The 21,561-nt window shown below is 44.3% G+C and overlaps 4 protein-coding genes across 4 annotated transcripts; 2 read left to right on the forward strand and 2 right to left on the reverse strand.

Annotated features, from left to right (window-relative positions):
* The first annotated feature begins 198 nt into the window (after positions 1-198).
* LOC120419932 (arginine-hydroxylase NDUFAF5, mitochondrial) lies at positions 199-1,517 on the forward strand. The gene is made up of 2 exons (XM_039582797.2): positions 199-452; positions 512-1,517. The coding sequence occupies exons 1-2, from the start codon at positions 325-327 to the stop codon at positions 1,356-1,358; spliced, it is 975 nt and encodes a 324-aa protein (XP_039438731.1). The 5' UTR covers positions 199-324; the 3' UTR covers positions 1,359-1,517.
* Positions 1,371-9,578, reverse strand: LOC120419931 (CDK5 and ABL1 enzyme substrate 2). The gene is made up of 3 exons (XM_039582796.2): positions 7,530-9,578; positions 2,198-2,402; positions 1,371-2,130 (listed from the first exon to the last, which is right to left on the reverse strand). Exons 1-3 carry the CDS (start codon positions 8,939-8,941, stop codon positions 1,990-1,992), a joined length of 1,758 nt encoding a protein of 585 aa, XP_039438730.1. The 5' UTR covers positions 8,942-9,578; the 3' UTR covers positions 1,371-1,989.
* A 5,262-nt stretch (positions 9,579-14,840) lies between these two features.
* LOC120419949 (integrator complex subunit 8) lies at positions 14,841-19,128 on the forward strand. Its single transcript, XM_039582809.2, has 4 exons — positions 14,841-15,068; positions 15,125-16,534; positions 16,592-17,462; positions 18,469-19,128. The coding sequence occupies exons 1-4, from the start codon at positions 14,951-14,953 to the stop codon at positions 19,037-19,039; spliced, it is 2,970 nt and encodes a 989-aa protein (XP_039438743.1). The 5' UTR covers positions 14,841-14,950; the 3' UTR covers positions 19,040-19,128.
* Positions 19,058-20,761, reverse strand: LOC120419952 (flap endonuclease 1). Its single transcript, XM_039582813.1, has 2 exons — positions 20,560-20,761; positions 19,058-20,209 (listed from the first exon to the last, which is right to left on the reverse strand). The coding sequence occupies exons 1-2, from the start codon at positions 20,639-20,641 to the stop codon at positions 19,143-19,145; spliced, it is 1,149 nt and encodes a 382-aa protein (XP_039438747.1). The 5' UTR covers positions 20,642-20,761; the 3' UTR covers positions 19,058-19,142.
* Between the last annotated feature and the right edge of the window lie 800 nt (positions 20,762-21,561).

The following is a 21,561-nucleotide window of genomic DNA, read 5'->3' on the forward strand; positions in this document are numbered from 1 at the left end:
CTGTGCGTCGAATTAGATGCAATATTGGCAAAACTAATTTAGCAAATTTCCTAAATTCGGCCACCCATAATTCTGCGAAATGTCCAACTCCTTCTATCGAGACGCACGGTGTCAGTGTCGACCGCACGCGCCTTTCGACCTACCCCGTATAGTTCCTGTTTTTGTTCTTTGCTTCTTTCATCCTTGACATTCTCGACAACATTACATCACGGTAGGTTCAAAGGTAAACAAACCGCATTTTGTGAGTTTCTGTTCGCTAGTCAAGTTTAAAGCAAAAATTAAGCGGGTTTCAATAAATGTTGGATATATAAGTTAAAGTTCAGCATGTTTACCGCGATAAGAGCACAAAGTTTGCCGGCGATTGCCCCACTCGTTCGCCGGTACTGCGTTCCGGTTGTGAACATTTTCGACAGAAAGGTGAAACGACTTCAGCGCGAGCGAGCCGCCAAAAGGTTTGAACTATTTTTAAGTAAACTTGATTAGTTTTGTAATTAAAGCGGTTTCTTTGTAGCGATGACGTCGCACTGTACGACTACATCAAGGAGGAGGTCGGTTACCGGCTTTCGGATCGGATCTTCGACGTGAAGCGCGTGTTCAAGAATGCCGTTGATTTGGGCGCCGGCCGGGGCTACGTGACGAACCACGTGCTCGGGGAGACGGTCGAGCAGCTGACGGCGGTGGACCTGAGCCCGACGATGCTTGCGCAGATCAAGGGAACGCCCGGGTTGGACTTCCGGGTGCGCGAGATGGACGAGGAGAAGTTTGACTTTGAGGCGGACAGTTTGGATTTGGTGGTGTCGAGTTTGAGTCTGCACTGGATCAACGACCTGCCGGCGTGCTTCCGGGCGGTCAATCGTGCGTTGAGGCCGGATGGCGTGTTCATCGGGGCGATGTTCGGCGGGGAGACGCTGTACGAGCTGCGATCGTCGCTGCAACTTGCTGAGGTCGAGCGGAGGGGTGGAATTTCGCCGCATTTGTCGCCGTTCACGCAGATTCGGGACGTCGGGATGTTGCTGAACCGGGCGAACTTTAACATGCTGACGATTGACACGGACGAGATCGTGGTTGGGTTTCCGTCGATGTTTGAGCTGATGTGGGATTTGAAGGGGATGGCCGAAAGTAATGCTGCGTTCAACAGAGCGTTGCACATTAGCCGAGAGACAATGATGGCCGCGGCCGCGATTTACAAAGACATGTACTCGAAGGAGGACGGAGTGACGGCCACGTTTCAGGTCATCTACTTTGTGGGGTGGAAGCCGTGCGCGAGTCAACCGAAACCGTTGGAACGTGGCTCGGCAAACGTTTCGTTGAAGGACCTCGGGAAGATCATGGACCCGAAGAATGTGAACAAAAAGTGAGCGTCGCGTTGGTCTGTTATTACAAACTTTATTGGATACTGTTTGTAGGTACGTTTTATAGACATTATTACGAGAAAAGGAACAATCCTGCGGTCGGAAATGAAAAGTAATTCTGAATAAACGTAAATCCGCTGAGCGCGTACAAAATCGTGGATCGAATCCAAAGTTTTCTCTCTGAGTATAAATAGCTTGATTACACCATCATCATCCATCCCTCACTCGCTAGTTTTCTCGAAACTAAGTACATACGTAGATTGGCTGTTGCCTTGTAAAATTTTCCCTCCTTTATCGCTCAAAACTCACAGTCTTGAATACTTCCCTGATCTACACACACAAAACTACACCTTCTTAATACGATTTTATTTTAATAACGTCTAAATAAAAGCAATAAACAGACAAAAATTGAACAAAAATATTACGGTACACAAAAAAAAAAAAAAAAGTTCGGGCAGTCTATAAAGACAAAAGCATTTTAAAGTAACTTGGCGCGCGCACTTGCACGTGCACTTAAATGAAAAAAAGAACTTCACAAAATGAACCCGGGAAGGATCTGGAAGCAGACGCCGCTGCTCAGCCGGTTGCGGGCGTGATGTCCGCCACCAGCCCAACCGTCCTTCCCGTTCTCCTCCTCTCATGATTCGTACATCAACCGTTGGTAATGCGGATGAATCTCGCTGGTCGGCACGTGCAGACTAAACTCGAGCGCCACCAGCACGGCAAACTCGGACGCGATCAGCTCCTTGCGGCTCAGCCGGAACACGTTCTCCGTTTTCTGCCAAAAGAGAAAATAAAAATCATTAAACATTTTATACCAACTTCTTCAGGCTTCTTCAACCCACCTCGATCAAACTCTTCAGCACCTCGCCCTTGACGTCGTTCAGCTTGGCGCTCAGCAGCATGCAGGCGCCCGCGCACAGCTTTCGGTTCTCCTTGTTGATCAGGTTCAGCAGGATCAGCTTCTCAAAGTACACGTACGCGACCGAGATGGTAAGGAAGTCGATGCGCGAGTCCAGCTTGTTGATGCGCTTCATCTCGCGCTTGATGCTGAGGAAGAGAGAGAAAAAAAAAGATTTGTTGTATGATTTTTTCTTGTTTTTTAACGCGTTAATGTAAATTTTACCGGACGTTTACATTTTATGCGAATTAAAAAAAGGGGCTTCGCAATTCGCAATTTTCAATGTAAGAACGGGCCTTGACCGATCTTATGCACTAGGTTCCCGACGAACACGCACTGCCCTTACACCTACATCTCACCCTTGCTCTGAGTCAGTACGAGCAACACGCTAGAACACGCTTTGAGTGTTCGTGCCAGGCATGCACACTAGGCCGTCCCAAAAAAATTAAAAGTTGTCAAATCTTTGGTGCTCACCCCTAGAATGATAGATTAGGATGCCAGGAACAATGTTTTCATACAACAAAAAACTGATGCATTCAGCTTATAGGAAATTTTACGGAGATCATTTTGCTTTTTTTTTTAACATTCAATTTGTGTCCGATATCATTACATTATTGATTGATCGTGACTCTATGGAAATTTTGACATAAAATATGCCTAGTAGTCAATCAAAGTTTATTGACAGCATTACTCTAACTTAACAATTGCAACTAACTTTAACATCAAATAGATTTGGAAAGCATACAGATTTATTTTAAATGCTAATGCTAAGCAACAACACAATTGTACTATCCTGAAGTCCCAACCTAAATCCCACATTGTGATAGTGAAAAAGTCACAGAAGCAGCGGTGTCTTCTGCAATTGTGATATTTTCACTATCGGAGAACTACCTAGTTCACGAAGACAGCTTATCGGTCAACGCTTAAGCCCTGGGGCTGCGGCAAAGCGAGTTCTCGTAGCATGAAGTGGTGTCCATAGTGCTTATAAAAAATAATGTATAGGGTAGAGTAGTCAACAATGAGACACGGGGAACAATGATAAAATGGCTCTCACAAGTCGTAGTTTCAACCAATCAGGCTCATATTTGGGGGAAAGGTGTGTCTACTGGATACACGTCTGCCATTAAAGTGGCTTTGGTTATGAACACTTCCTTGAAAAGTTATTCATAAATGTTTGATTCTGGGATGTAAAAGTAAATTATGGACAAAAATTACTTTTTCGCTCGTAGGCTGCCATTAACACCAAAACTAATATTTCTTCAAATTTCTTTCGACGTTCCATAGGGATTGAGTTGGGCTACAATGTCCTTTCATTAGGTTTGGCCAAAATTTAGAATATACCCAGTATCCAGGACTGTCTCATTGTTCCCCACTCATTTCAGCTCATGGGTAAAAATGAGACACTTTGATTTTTCTTCATTAAACTTTTCAAAATCTATGGAAATCTTTCAAAACATGAATTAAAAGTGATTTTTGGCATATTTATTGAGTTTTAACTTCATTTAACCAAAAATACAAAGTTATTTGGTATAAATATACGGATTTTACAAAATTTAAATACTTTTTAGTATAACTTTTGTTAATTAAAGTTTCATGTTGGCAAAATTGCTCTAAAATGTTCAAGGCAAGTTACCTGCAATGGAACAACACAAAAACATGATGTTTTACTAGAAAAATCTTGATTTTCGTAGTGTGTCTCATTGTTCCTGCCAAGTGCGTCTACAATGAGACAGTTGAATAACTCTGGCTGTAGATGTCGGATCGATCTCATATTTTGGTCAATGTTAGAACACATTAAAAGAAAGAAAATGCAACAAAAAGCTCATTAAAACATGCTGATGAAAAAATGAGAAAAATCTTTGAAAGATGAAAACCAAAAGTGTCTCATTGATGACTACCCTACCCTACCCAAATTTTGACAAATGCACTAGGATCAAATCATGCCCCTTGACTTTACAAGGCCCAGGGTTATTTGTCGTTTACGTCACATTGTGAGAAAATCTTATGTTTTTTCATGAAATGTTATTTACAAATATCTTTTTTGAGCGAGCAAAATAAAAATATCCAATATATATGCCTTCTCGTTTGTAATCATAGAAGCCCATGATTTATGCTAAAAACTAAAACGCTTATATTCTAAATAAATCTTTCCCAGTTCCTGAGGGGAACACCCGTGAAGAGTATCGGGGCCGGCATTTACAAAGCGGATTCAGTGACAGTTAATTGATCATCTTAATGTTAACATTCCATAGGTGTCTTGATAAGGTCCAGTTTGTGACGATACACTACCTTCCCTTTACTAAGCAATCGAATCCAGAAGAGAAACGATCACCAGTTGTGTTAGTCCGAGCCGGGATTTGAACCCCGATCTACCGCTTACTAGGCGGGAGCGTTATTTCTAGGCTACGTGGCTTGGTCAATGTTCTAAGAATTTTGAAAATTCGTCACTTTTTGTTCACTAAAATGCAAATATCTCGGCTTTGCGTGGACATAAATTGAATGTTAAAAAAAGCAAAATGATCTCCGTAAAATTTCTTATAAGCTGAAAGCATCAGTTTTGGCAAAAAAATTTGGCACCTTTTGGGGGGTGGTTTTTGAAATTTTTTAGCTAAAAAATACAAAATTTTCCCCCTAAAACGCCCTGCCATTCCCAAACACAAGCTTTTATGGACTATGTCTGTACAGGAATTTGTTCAGGGGACATTAACTATAACTTGAAGCCCAAGGCGACCAAATTTGATAGTTACGCGCATTTCTGAAAAATACTCAAAAATGCAGCTCGCGAGAAAAAAATCGTCGATACTCAATTTTTGAAAACAAATGATTGTAAGACAACTGCACTGTTGATTTATGCATTTTTAAACACTCTTCATAAAGAAATTTATTTTTAACAGGTATCCAAAATGGCCACGTGTCGCCTCTGGATAACATATTGAAAAAATCTTGGAAAAAACGTTTTTTTTTCAATTTCAAAGGCAACTAAAAATTTAAATTTTACTATACAGCAATTCCATTTGAAAAGAGCCTAAACCGAAAAAAAAGTTCTCCGATCGGGCTCAAAATTTTTCTGGGGGTTCCTTGGCCAAAATAATTAGACCCGTATTTTTTTGTTTGGCCATTAGGGTGACCTACATCGTGCTAGGGTGGTTCGAAAAATTGCAATTTTCGTCATTTTTCGCAAAAACCACTTTTTTCAAAAAATCATATCTCCGCGTCATTTCATCCGATTTTAGCTGTCTTAGACGCAAAAGAAAGGTAATGAGACTATAGATGTTTGGGTATCAAAATTTTCGTAATTGAAAGACGCAACTTTTGGTACCATAACATCTATAGGTCATCGCTGAAATTTTAAAGTTATCGCAGTTTTAGTGAAAAAAGTTGATTTTTTGTCGATTTCGTCATTTTCCTGTTTTTGCGCGTGGCGCGTCGAAAAACTCAGTTTTTATTTTCAAAAAATCATATCTCCGAAACGTACGGTTGGACATCGCCAATTTTTTGATATTTTGTGTGAAATTTTCCGAGGAATCCGATAAAAATATTTTCAGACATAGGCTCTTTGGTCCAGACACGGGCAAAACGCCATTTTAAGTTTTCATATGACTTTTTCAATAGTTAAGCTAGATTTTTGGAACTTCTTACTATTTTTCCCAAATAGCCAAACTCATCACCTTTCTTTTGCGTCTAAGACAGCTAAAATCGGATGAAATGGCGCGGAGATATGATTTTTTGAAAAAAGTGGTTTTTGCGAAAAATGACGAAAATTGCAATTTTTCGAACCACCTTAGCACGATGTAGGTCACCCTAATGGCCAAACAAAAAAATACGGGTCTAATTATTTTGGCCAAGGAACCCCCAGAAAAATTTTGAGCCCGATCGGAGAACTTTTTTTTCGGTTTAGGCTCTTTTCAAACGGAATTGCTGTATACAGTAGTTGTTCGGTAACTGGGCTGAGATTGTAGCCCAGTCATCGAATGCTGTTCGCTAACTGGGCTGAACGAAAAATAACGAGGGGACTACCGATGCACAAAAAAAATAAAAGTTACTCAAATTTGTTTACAATGATTACTTTTCATATTTCTTTAATTGTGACTTGAAATTACATAAAAGTTTGAAAAAAGTTTTTTTATTTGTTGACCATGATTTTTGCATCCATTAACCCCTCGGTGATTTCGGTTTGTTTTGGTTTTTTGACGTTTGTCTGCTTTTTAACTGGGCTACGGCCCAGTTATCGAGCGCCCAGTTAAAAAGCAGCCCAGTTAAACAACGCCCAGTTACCGAACAACTACTGTATTGGGGTCGCAGAACTCGAATTTGATGTTCAAAGTAAGAAAATAAAAAATAACATGAAAAAAAGTTTTGGTCATGATTCGATTATCCGAAGTCTCATACAAACCTTCAGATAATCGAGTCTGGACTGTGCATAGTTTTAGTTTTATTCGACTTAAAAATTATCTGGATAACAAAAACCACATTTCCAATTGCTTCCTGATTATAGGCTAGTACGCTGATCGAAAGGAAAGGGGTCAAGAAACAGCTTTACGAACAGCAGAACAAAGAAGAGGGAACGATTTCTTGGGGCTTTTCTTCACCCTCTCTGGCTTGCTTACTCTGCCGCTGTTGCCCATTTGAAATTTTTCTTGACCGATTCCTTCCGAAGTGCGTATACCGCTTATAACCAACGGACAAAACATGCTGACAAAACCTGGGAATTTTGTCAAGAGTTAATCGATTAAAAATAAAATAAAATATCAGAAATTACTTCAACAATAGTGTAGCAATGTGAAGCGACCTGAAACTCAGTGCTTAACAACTCACAGCAAAGCTCCGGTTTCGTTCGTCCGTCCGTTTTGTGACACTGTTTACTTTGCAAAGAGTTATGAATTGTTTATCACACTTCCTTATCTTGACTAGCGTTAGATAAAACATCATCAAGTCAGTACCAGTGAGCAAATTAAGCTCTCAACAGCGCTACTGAAACGTGAAAAACAAGTTGAAAATCTTCTCTGCTTATATGGCAATAATGAAATTAACAGCGTTATAATTTAGTCTTTGACCAGACCCAAGGACAAACCAGGTCATTCAAACTAAGCTAATCTCTTGTTCCGCTGCATGTGACAAACGCTCAAATCACAAACGAGCTCGCGTTAGAGGTTATCAATTCAAAGAGAGAGAGAGAGCAAACATTAAACACCTCATTTGTAATTCAAACCATGATAAGGCCAGAGAAAAGACAGCATTAATCCAGTTCTGCTGGAAGGTCAAACCCCGACACTTACCTTCTGAGCTTGCTCAGCGTCAGCTGGATTTGGGGAAACTTTTCTCGGAACTTGTCGTTGAGTTCCTTCTTCAGGTCCGAAGGCCGCACGTAATCGATGACCGAGGTCACGTACGAGGTGAACGTCAGCAGGGTGCGATGTTTGCCCGCGATCAGCTCCGGATCGTCCAGGATGTTGGGCGAGTACTGCATGCCGGACACGCTCGTGTAGCCCTCGTCAAAGGTCGTCACTGCCGCGGCGTCCGGATTTGTTACGTTCTGGGACGGGCTGGCGGTTGTGTTTTGACGCGTTTGGCTGTTGTCGTAGCTGTAGTAGCGGGCCGCGGCTCCGGACTCGAGCGACGCGAAGGTTGTTATTTCGAATCCGCTACGGTTGCCGGAGCTTTTTTCGTGCTTCTTTTCCCGATGGTATTGACGCGATGGGATGAGGAGATGGCCGTACGAGGATTCCTGGCCCGGTTCGCCACTGCGTTCGATTCCTAGCAGACGGAACGCGTCGAACGGGTAGTCGTTCATGGAGGAGAGCGGGCGCGTTCCGGACGGGTTGCGGCGTCGGCCTTCGTAGCGTTTCTGCAACTTGCCCGGTTTGCTGTTCGGGAGCACCGAGAATAGGAAACAGGGCGTGCGCTTGGACATGAGGACCACACGGTCATCGCGGAAGTTGTGATTGCGACCGAGCTCCTGGGTGATGAACTTGATGTCCTTCGCGGAGGACGGGTCGTTGATGAAAACGTTGCGCCGTCCAATACCACCTCCGCCCTGGACGAGACTTTCGGTGCTGCTGTTGTTCGCTAGCTCGGCCCGTTTGTCCTCGGCATTGATCAGCAAGGTACGCTTGGCTCCGGGACCGCCGCCACCCGCTCGGAGTGACGTCGAATTGGCCCGGGCCCGTTTGTCCGCCGTCGTTGTCGCCGGGAAGTAATGATGATCGTTTGGATTGACATTCTCACGGTCCTTGAGCGGTGTCGAGGCGACCTTCGGGAAGATCACGACGTTGCCTTCGCTGTCGATCCGGTGGACGCCATTCCGGTCTACCACCGCCGTGGAACCTTTGCCAAATGTGCCAGTTCGGGCACGGATTCGTCTCACTGCACCGGTGGCCGATGCCACGGACGAACCCTTAGTTAAGTTGGACTCAAACTGCTCAAAATTGCCCGGATGTTCACCTGTCCCAGGCGTGTCGTCGATGTTGTCCTCCGACGAGTCGTCGAAGTTGGCCGTCCGTACGCCGCCGATGACGACATTGTTGTTGTTATTGTTGAGGACACTGCTCGAGTGGATTCCCGCTCCGGAACCGTGCAGCGGACCAAGTTTGGTGTCTCTGTGGGTGCCGTCCAGTGAAATATTGGACAGAAAAGAGATCGCTGCCAGTCTACGACGAAAACGGGTCTTGTTGTTCATAGAACTAGCCATTAATCGAGGCAAAAACTGCGATTGTCGATGTTCCTCCTTGCCGCTTCCTGCTCTACCTGGAACCACTCGGAAACTCCAAACGCACTCCCACAAAAAAAAACCCAAAAACCAAAAACTTAACGAAAACTCAAACAAAACACACACTTCCACTCCCGTCGGCTGCCGTGAAGCAAGTATCAGTTCTTTTTACTGGGAATCATCTTGAAGGCTGTTTTTTTCCTCGTCGTCGGTGGTTCTCGCGCTTCCAGTTGCCACTTCCGTACTCCTGCGTTCTGTCCACTGTCCCGGACGACGACGACGACGGTGTTTACTTTACCCAGCAAAAGCACACTGATAAGGAGCACAGACTGAACAAAGCAAGCGATGGACGACTCCCACGTTCAGCTTCAGCTCCAGCGAGATTCTCGCGTTACACAACGGGGACGGGGTGACGAAAACAATAATATTTAATTGGAGAGACCGTGTTCAAATATCGCACTGCTTTAGAATTGTCCTGACGCGACGAAATTGGATTCTTTTCTCTGCACAAGACCGAATTGTAAACACGCAAAGTGGAAAACGATATCCGGGGAATGGTTCCGTGCTGGCTGGGACTGTGAAAAAATGACGACTGATCTGAGAAAGGAAGGTTCTTCCTTTTCCTCTTCTTTTGATGGAAAATTTTTATTGACATTTGACACTTTTGTCCTCGGACGATTTGGCAAGGGGGTTTGGACGAGACGGTCGAATAGATTTTGGAAGAATACAAATCAGATATTTTTTGTTTAACAGAACGGATTGGCAAACTCGAATGTTACCCTTGGTTTCACCCGTTTCGCCACTTTGAACTGGTTGGACTGTGGATGTCCAAAAATTGGATTTCGTTCTTTCGAACGACTTTGAGTTAAAAAGATTTCAATCGTCAAAATCAGTTTACAAATATCCAGAGTTTTTCCTGAAAAGGACCTATCAACATATGAAACACAATCCAGGTTTTTAAGCGAAGATGGCGTTCGAATGGTGAACGTCCGAAATGTCAAAATCACGCAGTAGTACCAGTATTCCGAAAAAAGTGTGCCATGGCATGACAGCCACATTTGTTTTCTAATGTTGGTGCTACTGCGCGATTTTGACATTTCGAATGTTCACCATTCGAACGCCATCTTCGCTTAAAAACCTGGATAGCTTATAGCGGTGTATGCACTTCGGAAGAAACCGGTCAAGAAAAAATTCAAATGGGCAGCAGCGGCAGCGAAAGCAAGCCAGAGAGGTTGAAGAAAAGCCCCAAGAAATCGCTCCCTCTCCTTTGTTCTGCTGTTCGTAAAGCTGTTTCTTGACCCCTTTCCTTCCGATCTGCATACTTGCAAAGATACCTAATTTAAAAAGATAGACAAGTCCCAAAATCTGGGAACAACGCTCAATCATCAAAACCGCAGAGCCATCTGCACTATGGGGTATTTCCATATAAGCGAGCGGCCAAAAATATTTTTTTGCTTTTTTGTAACTTTTTTGTGTTGTTTGTACTTAGTATAATGAAAACAAATGAATTTTGATATTTTTCCAAAAAAACAAGTTTAATTTTCGATTTTTTTCATATATTTGAGGCCACATGCATTAAAGTGGTGAATTTTAATGTTCTTGCTCTGTCTATTTGATGCACGGAATGGCGGTTTATGCTATGTTAAAGTTTCTGATTTACGTTCAATCTTCCTCCCCTTCTTCTTGAGTTAAAATCCACCTCTCTTTGAAGACCCCCCCCCCCCCCCCCTCCACCTCCAATTAAAATTAGATTTTTGCGGTGTTTTAGAATTTTTAACGGTTTATTTTATGAAACATTCTATGGATTCTCGTCCACGTTTTTTGTTGATCCACTTGCAAAATTAACGTTTTCCACGATAAATTCTTCTAAATCAAAATCACTATGTTACCGATTGCCGTTAGATTACTTAAAATATGAACTTCTTCTATGGGCTTTTGTATACCTCGTTTTGAAGCTAACATGCGTAGTTTTTCCTCTGTGGTTTTTCCCTGAGTTGATCATGTGATTGTTCTGCAATGTTGTAATTCTTACAAATATACTCGAAAGCAGTTCTCACGTTTTCAGAATAGTGCTTCGTTATATCGTACAGGGACACTACGGTATTATTATCCATACTTTCAAAAGAACACAACAACGAACTGATATGAATATTCGACGAATCGTTTCTGTTTAATACTTAGAATAGGAATTTCTAATTTTATTAAACGTATCTAAGTACCAACAAAGTCATGAATATCAAATCAATTTCAAAACATACATAGCAGGTACGTCATTTCTGCCTCCGCAGGTAAATAATGTGATTTTAACCAAGCGTATACGCGAAATCATTAATTTTCTTGCATGAATCAAAATGTTCAAAATGGCATAACTCAAAAAGTGCACATAAGTGCACTTTGAAATTTGGAGACAAGTTAGGACATGGTTCAAATTTTAAGCTGCAAAATTTTCAGATCGCACAAATGCACCCCAAAAAATTACTCAATTAACAAAGTTGAAAAAAACTAAATTTTGAATAAAAATCCAACCTTTTTTTTTTTTTTTTAGCATGTAAAAGTGTGTTTTGTAAAATGTTATTGAAAAGTTGAATCAATTACCTTTCTGAATGTATATAATGATGCAGGAAAAAATACATAAACAGCTACACAGTACAACTATGAAAAATAATCATTTTTTTGTCAAAAAACATGTTTTTTCTTACCATTTTCGCCTTTGAAGGTCTGCAATTCAGTGAATTTTGAACCTACAACTTTCAAACTCCGGATTTTTCTTAGTTAGAATGTTTATTTTCGAAAAAAAATACCAAAAAAATAATTAGAGTATGTCGGTTTTTCGATTTATGGCCCCCTGAAACCCCATAGTGATCTGGTGGGCTGATATCTAATGGTACGTTCGTTTGAACAGTCAGTGTGGCACTGAGTGCCGCACTCGTCGGTGCCAGTTTTGGTTCAAACGAACATTCTTTTTCAGTGTGCATAGAACTCGCATGAAACTGAAAAAATATCGAGTGCGGCACTAGAGTTTCAGTTCCAAGATGGCGGCGAAACTCGTGCGGAACTAGCGCGAGTTTCTTCAAAGAAACACTTTGACAGCTCTGAGTGCGGCACTCAGTGCCGAACTAGCCATCAAACGAACGTACCATAAGTTGTCGAGCTTTTCAACGCCCGTACACGCACACAGTGAAACAAAATATGCGCGCACGCACACAGTCAAACATGGTAGTGATGTTGTTTTTCGTTCATCTCTTTCGCACTGTTTTGACCAAATTTTGACAGAGCGAGGTAAACATTTAGCGAAATGGCGAGCAAGTTTTGGAATTTCATGATTATTAATTAAGTTTAAATCAAATTGAACACCGGGCGGGTTTGGACCACGGTTTGGACCCAGTGGAAAAATCAATTCAATCAAAGATACTTAATGCAAAGCAGTTTTCATGGCAAACCAAACCATAACAAACCCGGATCCAGCCAAAGACGAAGGAAAACGCTCTGCTGGTAAATTATTCCAGATAGAGAACTGTCACAGGCTCCCAGGGACAAAATCAGCCAACAGTTAGTGCCTTTTTTCCGGTCTTCGAAGGAAACGCTACAGGAGGACGTGGTAGAGTAGAGTAGAGAAGAGTTAATTGATAGGTTTACAAGCAAAACTATTTTCAGGTGATCCGGTAAGACCGGATTGGCCAACAATCGGACACAGGTCAGACGGGTGTTACGGCAATATTTGTATTTTTAACGATATTTAAATCAATATTTTGGACTGTCTCAAAGCATCAAAGCAAATATAATCACGAGGGTTTTCTTACAAAATAAGTTATCACTTAAAATTATATTCTCACGTCACAAATTGATTAATTAATTACAGTCAAAACAGTGCAGATCAATACGTATCACTACACAATCGAAAAATAACAAAAAATGTTCGCTAACTGATTGATTTGCTTCAAATAAAAATTCAAAACAAAAAGCGCTACGCACAGCAAAATACATCCATCTCGTGCGGTGGCGCGAAAAGCAGTGACAGCAGCAACAAGCTTTTTCGTTTCTTGTGCTTCTTCTCTTCGCTGCGCTGAAACTTTATTTTTTTCTCTCGCTCTCCCACCATCGCTTTAAAGCTTATTGTTTGAATATTTTCCCGTTCGCATCGGAGTGGCGCTAGTGTTTTGATGCCTGAAATTTGACGGAGTTGACGGCATGTGATACTTGCCTTATAGGACCTTTTCAACAAAAAAAAAAAAAAACTCTAGATATGTATATAGAGCTAGGGGGCAGACAAAGTCATCAATACTTTATCAGTGCACACGAAGAAAAAATACTGTAAATTTAAAAAGATCGTTCCACAGACAAAAATTTCGCAAGACAACATTTTTTCGATGGATCAACTATGGTCCCCTTGGAACGAGCTGTCAAGTAGGACCTTTTCTGTCAAGAAGGACCGCAAGGTTAATTTTTCAAAATTGATTTTAATATCCATTTTAAACTCTTTGCGGTCGTACAAAGGGTCATTGTAATTGGGTCTAATTGGGTCCTAAAATGAAGCTTAGATTGCTGATATCTGGAGCAACATTTGAAAAGGGCGCATAAGCATTTTGACAGCTGCAACTATTTTGCAAATTCCGAGACAACAAGTAACTATTTAACAAATCCAGAAGTGTTGAGAGGTAGCTGGGGAGGCCAGCTATTGTTTTACACTTCGAGTTTTGTGAAAAAGTTTCCTGAAGCTTAAGAATTAACAAAATAGTTCAAACTGTCAAAATGCTTATCCGCCCTTTTCTCGTGTTGCTCCAGATATTATTGTTTACAGCGATAAAGCTTATTTTTCTGAGTACAATGACCCTTTGTACAACCACAAAGAGTTTAACATGGATTTTTAAATCAATTTTGAAAAATTAACCTCGCGGTCCTTCTTGACAGAAAAGCTCCTACTTGACAGCTCGTTCCAAGGGGACCATAGTTGATCCATCGAAAAAATGTTGTCTTGTCAAAAAAAAATTTTGCATTAAAATGAAAAAAAGTGATCAGAAATGGTTTTTAATCGTATTTTTTACCGTTGTACATAAAAATTTACATAGGGCTTTAGTACCCAATTCAAATGAACGAATCCGCTCTGTATTCATTTTATAATTGGGTCCTAAAATGAAGCTTAGATTGCTGATATTATTGTTTACAGCGATAAAGCTTATTTTTCTGAGTACAATGACCCTTTGTACGACCACAAAGAGTTTAAAATGGATTTTTAAATCAATTTTGAAAAATTAACCTCGCGGTCCTTCTTGACAGAAAAGCTCCTACACTGAAAGCCCGACCATGGTAATTTTAAGAACATTTGCTAAAAATGCTGCTTATTAAATTAACTGTGGCTTTTTGGTAAAAGTAAACGCAAATATGGTAAAATGTACCATACTTCCACAAAATTGCATGGTAGCAATTACAAAATCATTATCATTCTCTCGACATTGGAGGGTTAAAATTACCATTCCGCTCTAGAAATAGTAAAACTGACTGCGTTAATCTGTCAATCCAAGCACGGATTGTTTTTAGCAAAAATACGTCGGTGCGTGTTCTCAATTTAACCCTACAATATGGTAGAAACTACCATGGTTGGGGTTTCAGTGTAGTTGATCCATCGAAAAAATGTTGTTTTGTCAATATATTTTTTTGCATTAAAATGAAAAAAAGTGATCAGAAATGGTTTTTAATCGTGTTTTTTACCGTTGTACATAAAAATTGACATAGGGCTTTAGTACCCAATTCTCTGCAGACTTTTACGCCGACTTCTTATTTGACCAGCTTCACATCTTTTCATTGGCAAGTCTTTGGTAAAATTACGCCAACGAAAAATGTCACCACCTTTGAATCTTGAATTCAAAACAAAACAAACTCGCAAACGTCAAAATTTGTTTTGATCTCTTTTGCGCGGTGCGTCGTCGACACGGATTTCTCTCCCGAATTTTTCGCAAATTTCTCCAAGAACTCGCCCGCTTCGGTGCCGCAACCATGGACGTGCTCAAACCGAAACCGGTTCCACCTTACTCTGCGGACGAAACGGTGCTGTGGTTCGAATTCCTGCTGAAGCCCGCCCTGCTGACGAAACATCTCTCGAAGGCCGCACCCGGTACGGGTTTGTTTACCTTCTTAGGAGGTTTTTGTTTTAACTAGTTTTCGTTGCAGATCCGTCTCCGACGGAGTTGATCACGCAGTTTCTGTCGATTGCGCCGGAGAACCAGAACCAGAACGAGTTGAACTCGCCGGAAGCGGACAGCATGAACAAGAACGAGGGCTTAAAGTACAGCAAGAAGCAGCTGGCGTTGAAGATTTTGGCGCTGAAGGTGGCGGCCTATTTGCGGTGGGATTTGGGGGTTTTGGAGAAGAATTTGCCGCTGCAGCGGCAGGTCCAGCTGTTGAGCGATTTGTGCAGCGTGACGGCGGGGAAGGCGGTCAACTTGCCGCTGTCGTTGGTGCACGAGTGTCCGATAATTGGGCCGGATGGGTCGCAACATTCGTTGAACTTTGCGCTGACGCTGTACCATCGGTGGGTTTTGAGGGCGCAGGTGATTCGGGGGTCGGTGGCCAGGTCGAACAAGCCGTTTGTGCATGTGGCGGGGGTTGCGGATACGACGCCTTACTCGATGAGGGACGATTCGTTTATCAACTCGCTGGAACCGTTTACGAATATTAGTATTGACTTTTTGAACCAGGTGATTAACGATGTCGAGCCGTTTCGGATTCTGACGTTCGACTCGTTTGTGGCGTTGGACGCCCACACGGACGGGGTTCAGCAGCGGTTCGATTTGGCCATTCCGATTTCGAAGGCGGAAATAAAGGCGCAGATTTACTACGATCTGTGTTTGTACTATTTGTACGTGCAAAAGTACGAGCTTGCCAAGCAGAACATCGTGCTGAGCAAGCAAAACTTTGACCAGATTAGACAGGAGTACAGCGTGAAGCCGAGCAAGGTCTTCTTGTATTGTAGCGTCGACGAGGAACAACTCCTCGGGTACATGATGGCCTGCGGGGTCACCGGAGAACCGGAAGGCTTGCTTCAACGGTTGAATGAATCTGTCATTAATCACTACTCGGACATTGTGTCGATTCTCAAAGAGGACAACATAAAACGGGAGATTCCAATGACTCAGCGCAAAATCCTCGAACTGAACGTCGAAGGTTTCGTCTCGATGGGAAGTCCCGAAGCGGGCACAAACGACCAGAAAGAGCTGGAACTCGCCGTTGTGGCGCTGAACGTAATTCGCCACGTCCTGGACGGCGACAACATTCTCGGCTCGAACGTGGCCCTTCAAAAGTACAAACAGCAGCAGCTAAAATTGATCGAGCTGATGCTCCAGTACGGCGACGAACAGTTTGACGAGTTGAGCCTGTCGGACCGGGAAGTGTTGAAAAGGTACTTTTTGCAAACGATCAACTTGATGAACAACCCCAGCGGGATTGAGCCGATCTTGAAGAGCTACCAGAAGCTGGTTTCGCCGCAGGAGTTTGACGACCTGAAGCGGCAAAAGGCCAAGGAGGACGTTCAATTTTCCGGCATTGGCGTGCAGTCCGATTGGAGCGTTTGCGATTCAAAGTGTAGGTCTTTGTTTGTTTTCTTCCTTGAAGCTAGCTAATTGAAACTTTCCTTTTCAGTGATGCGCCTCGAAGTCGGCACCTTCGAGCGCCAACTAATCACGTGCACGCACGCCAGCGGCGTCCGCAAGATGCTCGTTAAACTGGCCGGAACGAACCCCACGAAACCGCTGTGGAGCATCAACCCGAGCTGGTCGATTCCGATGCCGATGAAGCAGCTGCTGATGTCGCTGCAGCGTGGCTTTCTGCAGGATTTTGCATACATTCTGGTTGGCAAATCGCGCGAACTCGCAGCGAAAAAAGACTACTCGGCGGCGATTGCGCTCTTAACCTGCTTGAAGAGCGAAACCACGCGGCAAGACTTGGCCAACAATCCGCTCGTGCTAAAGTTGGGCAAAATGGCCGCTTGGGAGGCGCTGCTCATCCAGATCCAGCAAGTCCTGGACGAATGGCCCAAGAAGCCAACCGACCAGGTCCAGTTCCTGCGCAACTGCAAGCAATGTCTCAACGCGAGCACCAGCAACGACGTGGCCCCGCGCCCAAAGATCCTCGAGCACTGCGCCGTAATTCTGCTGAACCTGAACGACTGGAACAGCCTGCTCAACCCGGACAAGCGCTACCCCACGCTGGAACTGTGCGCCGCCATCGCCCAGGCCTATCTGGACATTGAAAAGTTCAAGGGAACGAAGAAGACGAGCCGCGAAGCGTGGGACCTGATCCTGCCGATGTTTGTGAGCCAGCAGTCGTCGCGGCAGCGCCACACGGCGGACACCTCGGGCATGCTGCAGCTGTTTCTGTCCAAGTTGCGCGATCCGCTGGTGATCTCGATCGTGCTGTCGCTGCTGGCCAAGCTGCACAACATCCTGAAGGACGAGACGAACCTGGATCTGAACGCGGAGTACATGTTCCTGTGGCCGACGAATGTGAACAAGTAAGTGGCGATCATTATTTGCGTTTGTGAAAACAAAATCGGTGAAAAAAGGCTGATTTCTAGGGGAATTGCTCTTCTATTACAGACGTAACATTCTCGATCCTCCCAACAGTTTTGCTCTTTGAGATTTTGTGTGACAGACTTGGCTGTGACTGCCTTCATCGCTCTTCACATGATAAAATCTGCATTTGCAGCTCCTGAAACTGCTGCATGTGTCGTTTGGAGGTACACTCAAACCCCGATGGTTTGACACCAACTGTTGTCAAACGAACGGGGTCACTTTTTAGTTTGACACCCCTTTTACACGGAGTTCACACACACTACCAAACGTTTGCTTTGATAGTGTACGTGAGCGCCGTGAAAAAAGTGACAGTTTGTCACTTTTTAGTTTGACTTTGACCAACCAACGGGGTACAAACTAAAAAAGTGTCAAACGAAAAAGTGACCAACCACCGGGGGTTGATTGTAGAGCAGTTATTGTGTACCTTCACGTAATATTGACATTTGTTCGTCAAGAATGTGATCAGAAGCCTTGTTCTCCATTATCCAGCAACGCAGTTCAAACTCTACAGTTAAATCTGGGATCGTATATCTAGTCTTTCTGTTTCTTCGAAAAACTGCAGTGTACGAAGCATAGTATAGTAAGACCCTAGAGCAAGTTGTCGAATCTTCCCTTTCAACCGCTAAGCCAATTGTTGTCGAAAGGACCATAGTAATGATTCAAAGGACGATTACTTTGCCTACCACGTTAGTTTTTCTTTTGAGTTTCAATTCCAAAAAACTCAACTTTGACTGTTTTGTTCAAATTCACAATCCAAATATAAGTTTTTGACAGCTACCGTGATGCCAGATGCTCATCTGCAGTAGAATGTGGAAAAATCTGTAATCAATATCAAAAGTAGTTTTCAAAGAGTACCGAATTTGAATGATTTCGAGGCACCTTTTCGAAAAGGGTCAAAGACATAAACCTGAAAGATTGTAACGATCCGCTCCCTCTCTCCCCCAGTCCCGCCGTCTACAACATCAAGGTGGTGTACGAAATGCTGAACCACCTGCTGGCGCAATCGCTGCGCTTCTACCCCAACAACATTCCGTGGATCAAGCTGAAGGGCGACATGGAGTTTGCGAACCTGAACCACGAGGCGGCGATGCGAAACTACGTGGGCGCGTTGATCGCCGGCTCGGAGTACCTGCAGCGCCCACTGCTGGACGACTTCATCATCCGGCGAATGATCAAGTGCAGCTCGAATCTGGGCTGCTTCATGCAGGCGGCCGTGTTGTGTCAGTTTCTGGACGAGACCGACTACGGGCTGGCGTTCAAGAGCGTTAGCGAAAAGACGGCGAGCTTCTCGGACGCGATGGACTCGTACTACGGGTGCATTTGGGATCCGACGCTGCTGGAGTTTATCGTAAATTGGCACTTTAAGAAGGGCGAGCACAAGCGGCGGCTGCAGGCGATTTCGTACTTGAACCAGCTGGAACTGAATGCGAACAACAACGAGGAGATTAAGCGAGAGGCGGCGGCGGTTCGGAAGACGCGATTTCTGCGATCGCTGGCAAAGCAGTACATGTTGTGAGTTTAGAAGACGAAGACATTTCGAGACAATGGTCAGTTTATTTGAGAAAACAAAAGTGAGTTTGGAAATATACAATATTACGAGCGATACTTAAGTGGTAGTTTTATTTGGGCTTGCGGCCCGGCTTGCCGCCGGTCGTTTTGGCCTTCTTTGCGGCCGGAGTCTTTTTGTCCTCGGGCTTTCGCTTCTGGCTGGAGGACGGCGTTGACGGGAGCACCTTGAAGAACGAGTCCAGTCGGCCTTGCGTGGCGGTTGATTTGGTTTTCAGGATCTTTTTCGCACCAGCGCGGATACGATCCTCGTTGAACTGCCGATCTCCGCACAGGAACTTGACCAGACCCTCCTCGTCCGGTTCGCCCCACTTGAGCTCGATCTGCTCGGGGTCGGTTACGTCCGGCGTTATGAACAGTTCGCGGGCTTGTTTGTAATTCCAGCCTTCCGGAACGATGTACTTCTTCGTGTCGATGTTCTCCAGGATCTTCTCGATCGAGCGGTGCTTGTTGATGAGCTCGATGGCCTTCTTCGGACCAATACCTCGTATTGTTTCGCAATAGTCACAACCGAGCATAATGCAAAGGTCAATGAACTCATCCCGGCTCAACTCAAATCCCTTCAAGATCTTCTCGTAGTTGAACTCCTGCACCGGCATCTTCCTGGCCTCGCTGAAGGTCAAGTGCCGCAGCAGAATGCTGGAACCGAACGTCAACGCGTCCATATCCTCGGTCGCCGTAGCGTAAATCTTGCCACTCTTGACCAACGCCGCGCACTGCGCCTCGGCCTCACACGGCGCATCCACGTACGGAACTCCCATCAGCTTCAGCAACTCCTTGGCCTCGTTCGAGTGCTGCTTCGTGACCTTCACCAACCGCCGGTTGAACTTTTCAATGTCCTCCGTGGCTCCCGCTTCAGTCGCCCGGTCCAGCGCTTTCTGAGCCTCGTCCCGCTTCTCCGCACGTTTCGACAGCTCCCCAGACTTCATATCCGGGGGCTTTCCGTCGAACACGTACACCGGCTTGATGCCGTTCTCCAGCAGCCGGATCGTCCGGTAGAACGTCCCCATCAGGTGGGAAGTGGTCTCCCCGTCCACCGACGTCAGCTGGGCGCCCTCGGCGCGCACCGCAATCAGGAACTGGTACAAGCACATAGAGGCATCGATGGCCACTTTTCGTCCTGCAAACAAACAAAAAATCCCAAATTAATCAACCCACCAATCAATCGTAAACTACATAATATTATTCAATTCAATTAGAGTTTTATTAGAATTTGCAGGTCAAGCCTTTGCAGGGAGGGTCAATATTTCTAATTTAAGATTTTGCTAGCTGAGTGCTGCTCTTAGGGATAATCCCACAAGAAGTTCTGAAGGTTCTCGTTACCCTTTCGATGCTTGCGACGATGGTGTCGACGCCGGCCAGCTAGTGTAGATCGTCGGTCGGGTACCACGGGTCCAGGTTGTGGGATTTGGCGCAGTTGCCCCGCAGACCGCGAAAGCGATCGATCGTAAACAATGTTCCGAAACTTACCGAAAAAGTTTTTGATTTCGCCCTCCTTGACCGCGAACGGGGCCACGTCGGCAATCAGCTGGGACAGTCCCTTAATTCCCATGGCGAGAGATCAGTTTCCACAAGCCAACAAACGTAACTATTGAAAACAATTAACAAGAAACAAGACACTTCATGAACTGCTGCAAAAGTGCGTGTGGAATGAGAATGAGAGAAAGCCGCGGTCGGCGATGATGTTTACGCGCCAAAAATAACAACAAAAATACGTCGTTTGACGTTTCGCTGGAAATGTTTCGGAGGGTTGAAGCATTTCAGAGGAAGGAAATTTTTCAAGCGAAGCTGCATACAAGCAGGCATCAAAGCTTTTCATGTGTTATGTTGGTTGCAGACCCATCAGGCGCAATCAATCAATCAGGTTAAAGTTTGTTTATGGTTAAAGCAGAATACGCTCCGCCATCGGCCAGTGCCGCTGAAGCCGCACTAGGTAGCACCAAAGAGTTTTTCCCTTCTCTCTGGTAGTACGGTTCTCAGAAGAAAAACAGCGCTGTTTCGACGAGGAGTGCCAGCGGCTACTTGACGAGAAGAAAGCAGCGCTTATGCGGTGAAGCTAACAGCAGAGAACGGTCTTCAAGCTCGAGAAGCGCCAACTGAAAGCCCGTGATCGCGCCGAAATGGAGCAGCTGTTCCGGCGGAACGAGACGCGAAAGTTCTACGAGAAGGTTGCAGCAGTTCTTCAACGAGCACCTCAACGGCGATGTAGCGCATGGAGACGGCTTTGAAGTGAGAGCACGAGAGGCACGATATGTAACAGGACAGTCCAACTTCTTGCTTATGCGGACGACATTGATATTATAGCGAGAGACCTAGAGACGGTGAAGAGGGTTTACACCGCCTTGAGGATGCAACCAAGACGAATTGGATTGGCCATGAATACGACGAAAACAATGTAAATGAGAGGGAGGGGCTCAAAGGACGTTGGTCCCCAAGACTCACCCCTTTAGCTGTGGATGGCGATGCGCTGGA

The sequence above is a fragment of the Culex pipiens genome, chromosome 2, assembly GCF_016801865.2.
Source record: "Culex pipiens pallens isolate TS chromosome 2, TS_CPP_V2, whole genome shotgun sequence".
NCBI lineage: Eukaryota > Metazoa > Arthropoda > Insecta > Diptera > Culicidae > Culex > Culex pipiens.

What these genes read in the sequence shown, in the direction of transcription:
- LOC120419931 (XM_039582796.2), bottom strand. Translation starts at nt 8,941, where the DNA reads ATGGCTAGTTCTATGAACAACAAGACCCGTTTTCGTCGTAGACTGGCA. An exon ending in ACGCTGAGCAAGCTCAGAAG is followed by an intron (nt 2,403 to 7,529) that starts GTAAGTGTCGGG and finishes TCTCTTCCTCAG; the next exon opens with CATCAAGCGCGAGATGAAGC. An exon ending in TGCTGAAGAGTTTGATCGAG is followed by an intron (nt 2,131 to 2,197) that starts GTGGGTTGAAGA and finishes CTCTTTTGGCAG; the next exon opens with AAAACGGAGAACGTGTTCCG.
- LOC120419949 (XM_039582809.2), top strand. Translation starts at nt 14,951, where the DNA reads ATGGACGTGCTCAAACCGAAACCGGTTCCACCTTACTCTGCGGACGAA. An exon ending in GAGCGTTTGCGATTCAAAGT is followed by an intron (nt 16,535 to 16,591) that starts GTAGGTCTTTGT and finishes TTTCCTTTTCAG; the next exon opens with TGATGCGCCTCGAAGTCGGC. An exon ending in TGGCCGACGAATGTGAACAA is followed by an intron (nt 17,463 to 18,468) that starts GTAAGTGGCGAT and finishes TCTCTCCCCCAG; the next exon opens with TCCCGCCGTCTACAACATCA.
- LOC120419952 (XM_039582813.1), bottom strand. Translation starts at nt 20,641, where the DNA reads ATGGGAATTAAGGGACTGTCCCAGCTGATTGCCGACGTGGCCCCGTTC. An exon ending in CGAAATCAAAAACTTTTTCG is followed by an intron (nt 20,210 to 20,559) that starts GTAAGTTTCGGA and finishes GTTTGTTTGCAG; the next exon opens with GACGAAAAGTGGCCATCGAT.
- LOC120419932 (XM_039582797.2), top strand. Translation starts at nt 325, where the DNA reads ATGTTTACCGCGATAAGAGCACAAAGTTTGCCGGCGATTGCCCCACTC. An exon ending in CGCGAGCGAGCCGCCAAAAG is followed by an intron (nt 453 to 511) that starts GTTTGAACTATT and finishes GTTTCTTTGTAG; the next exon opens with CGATGACGTCGCACTGTACG.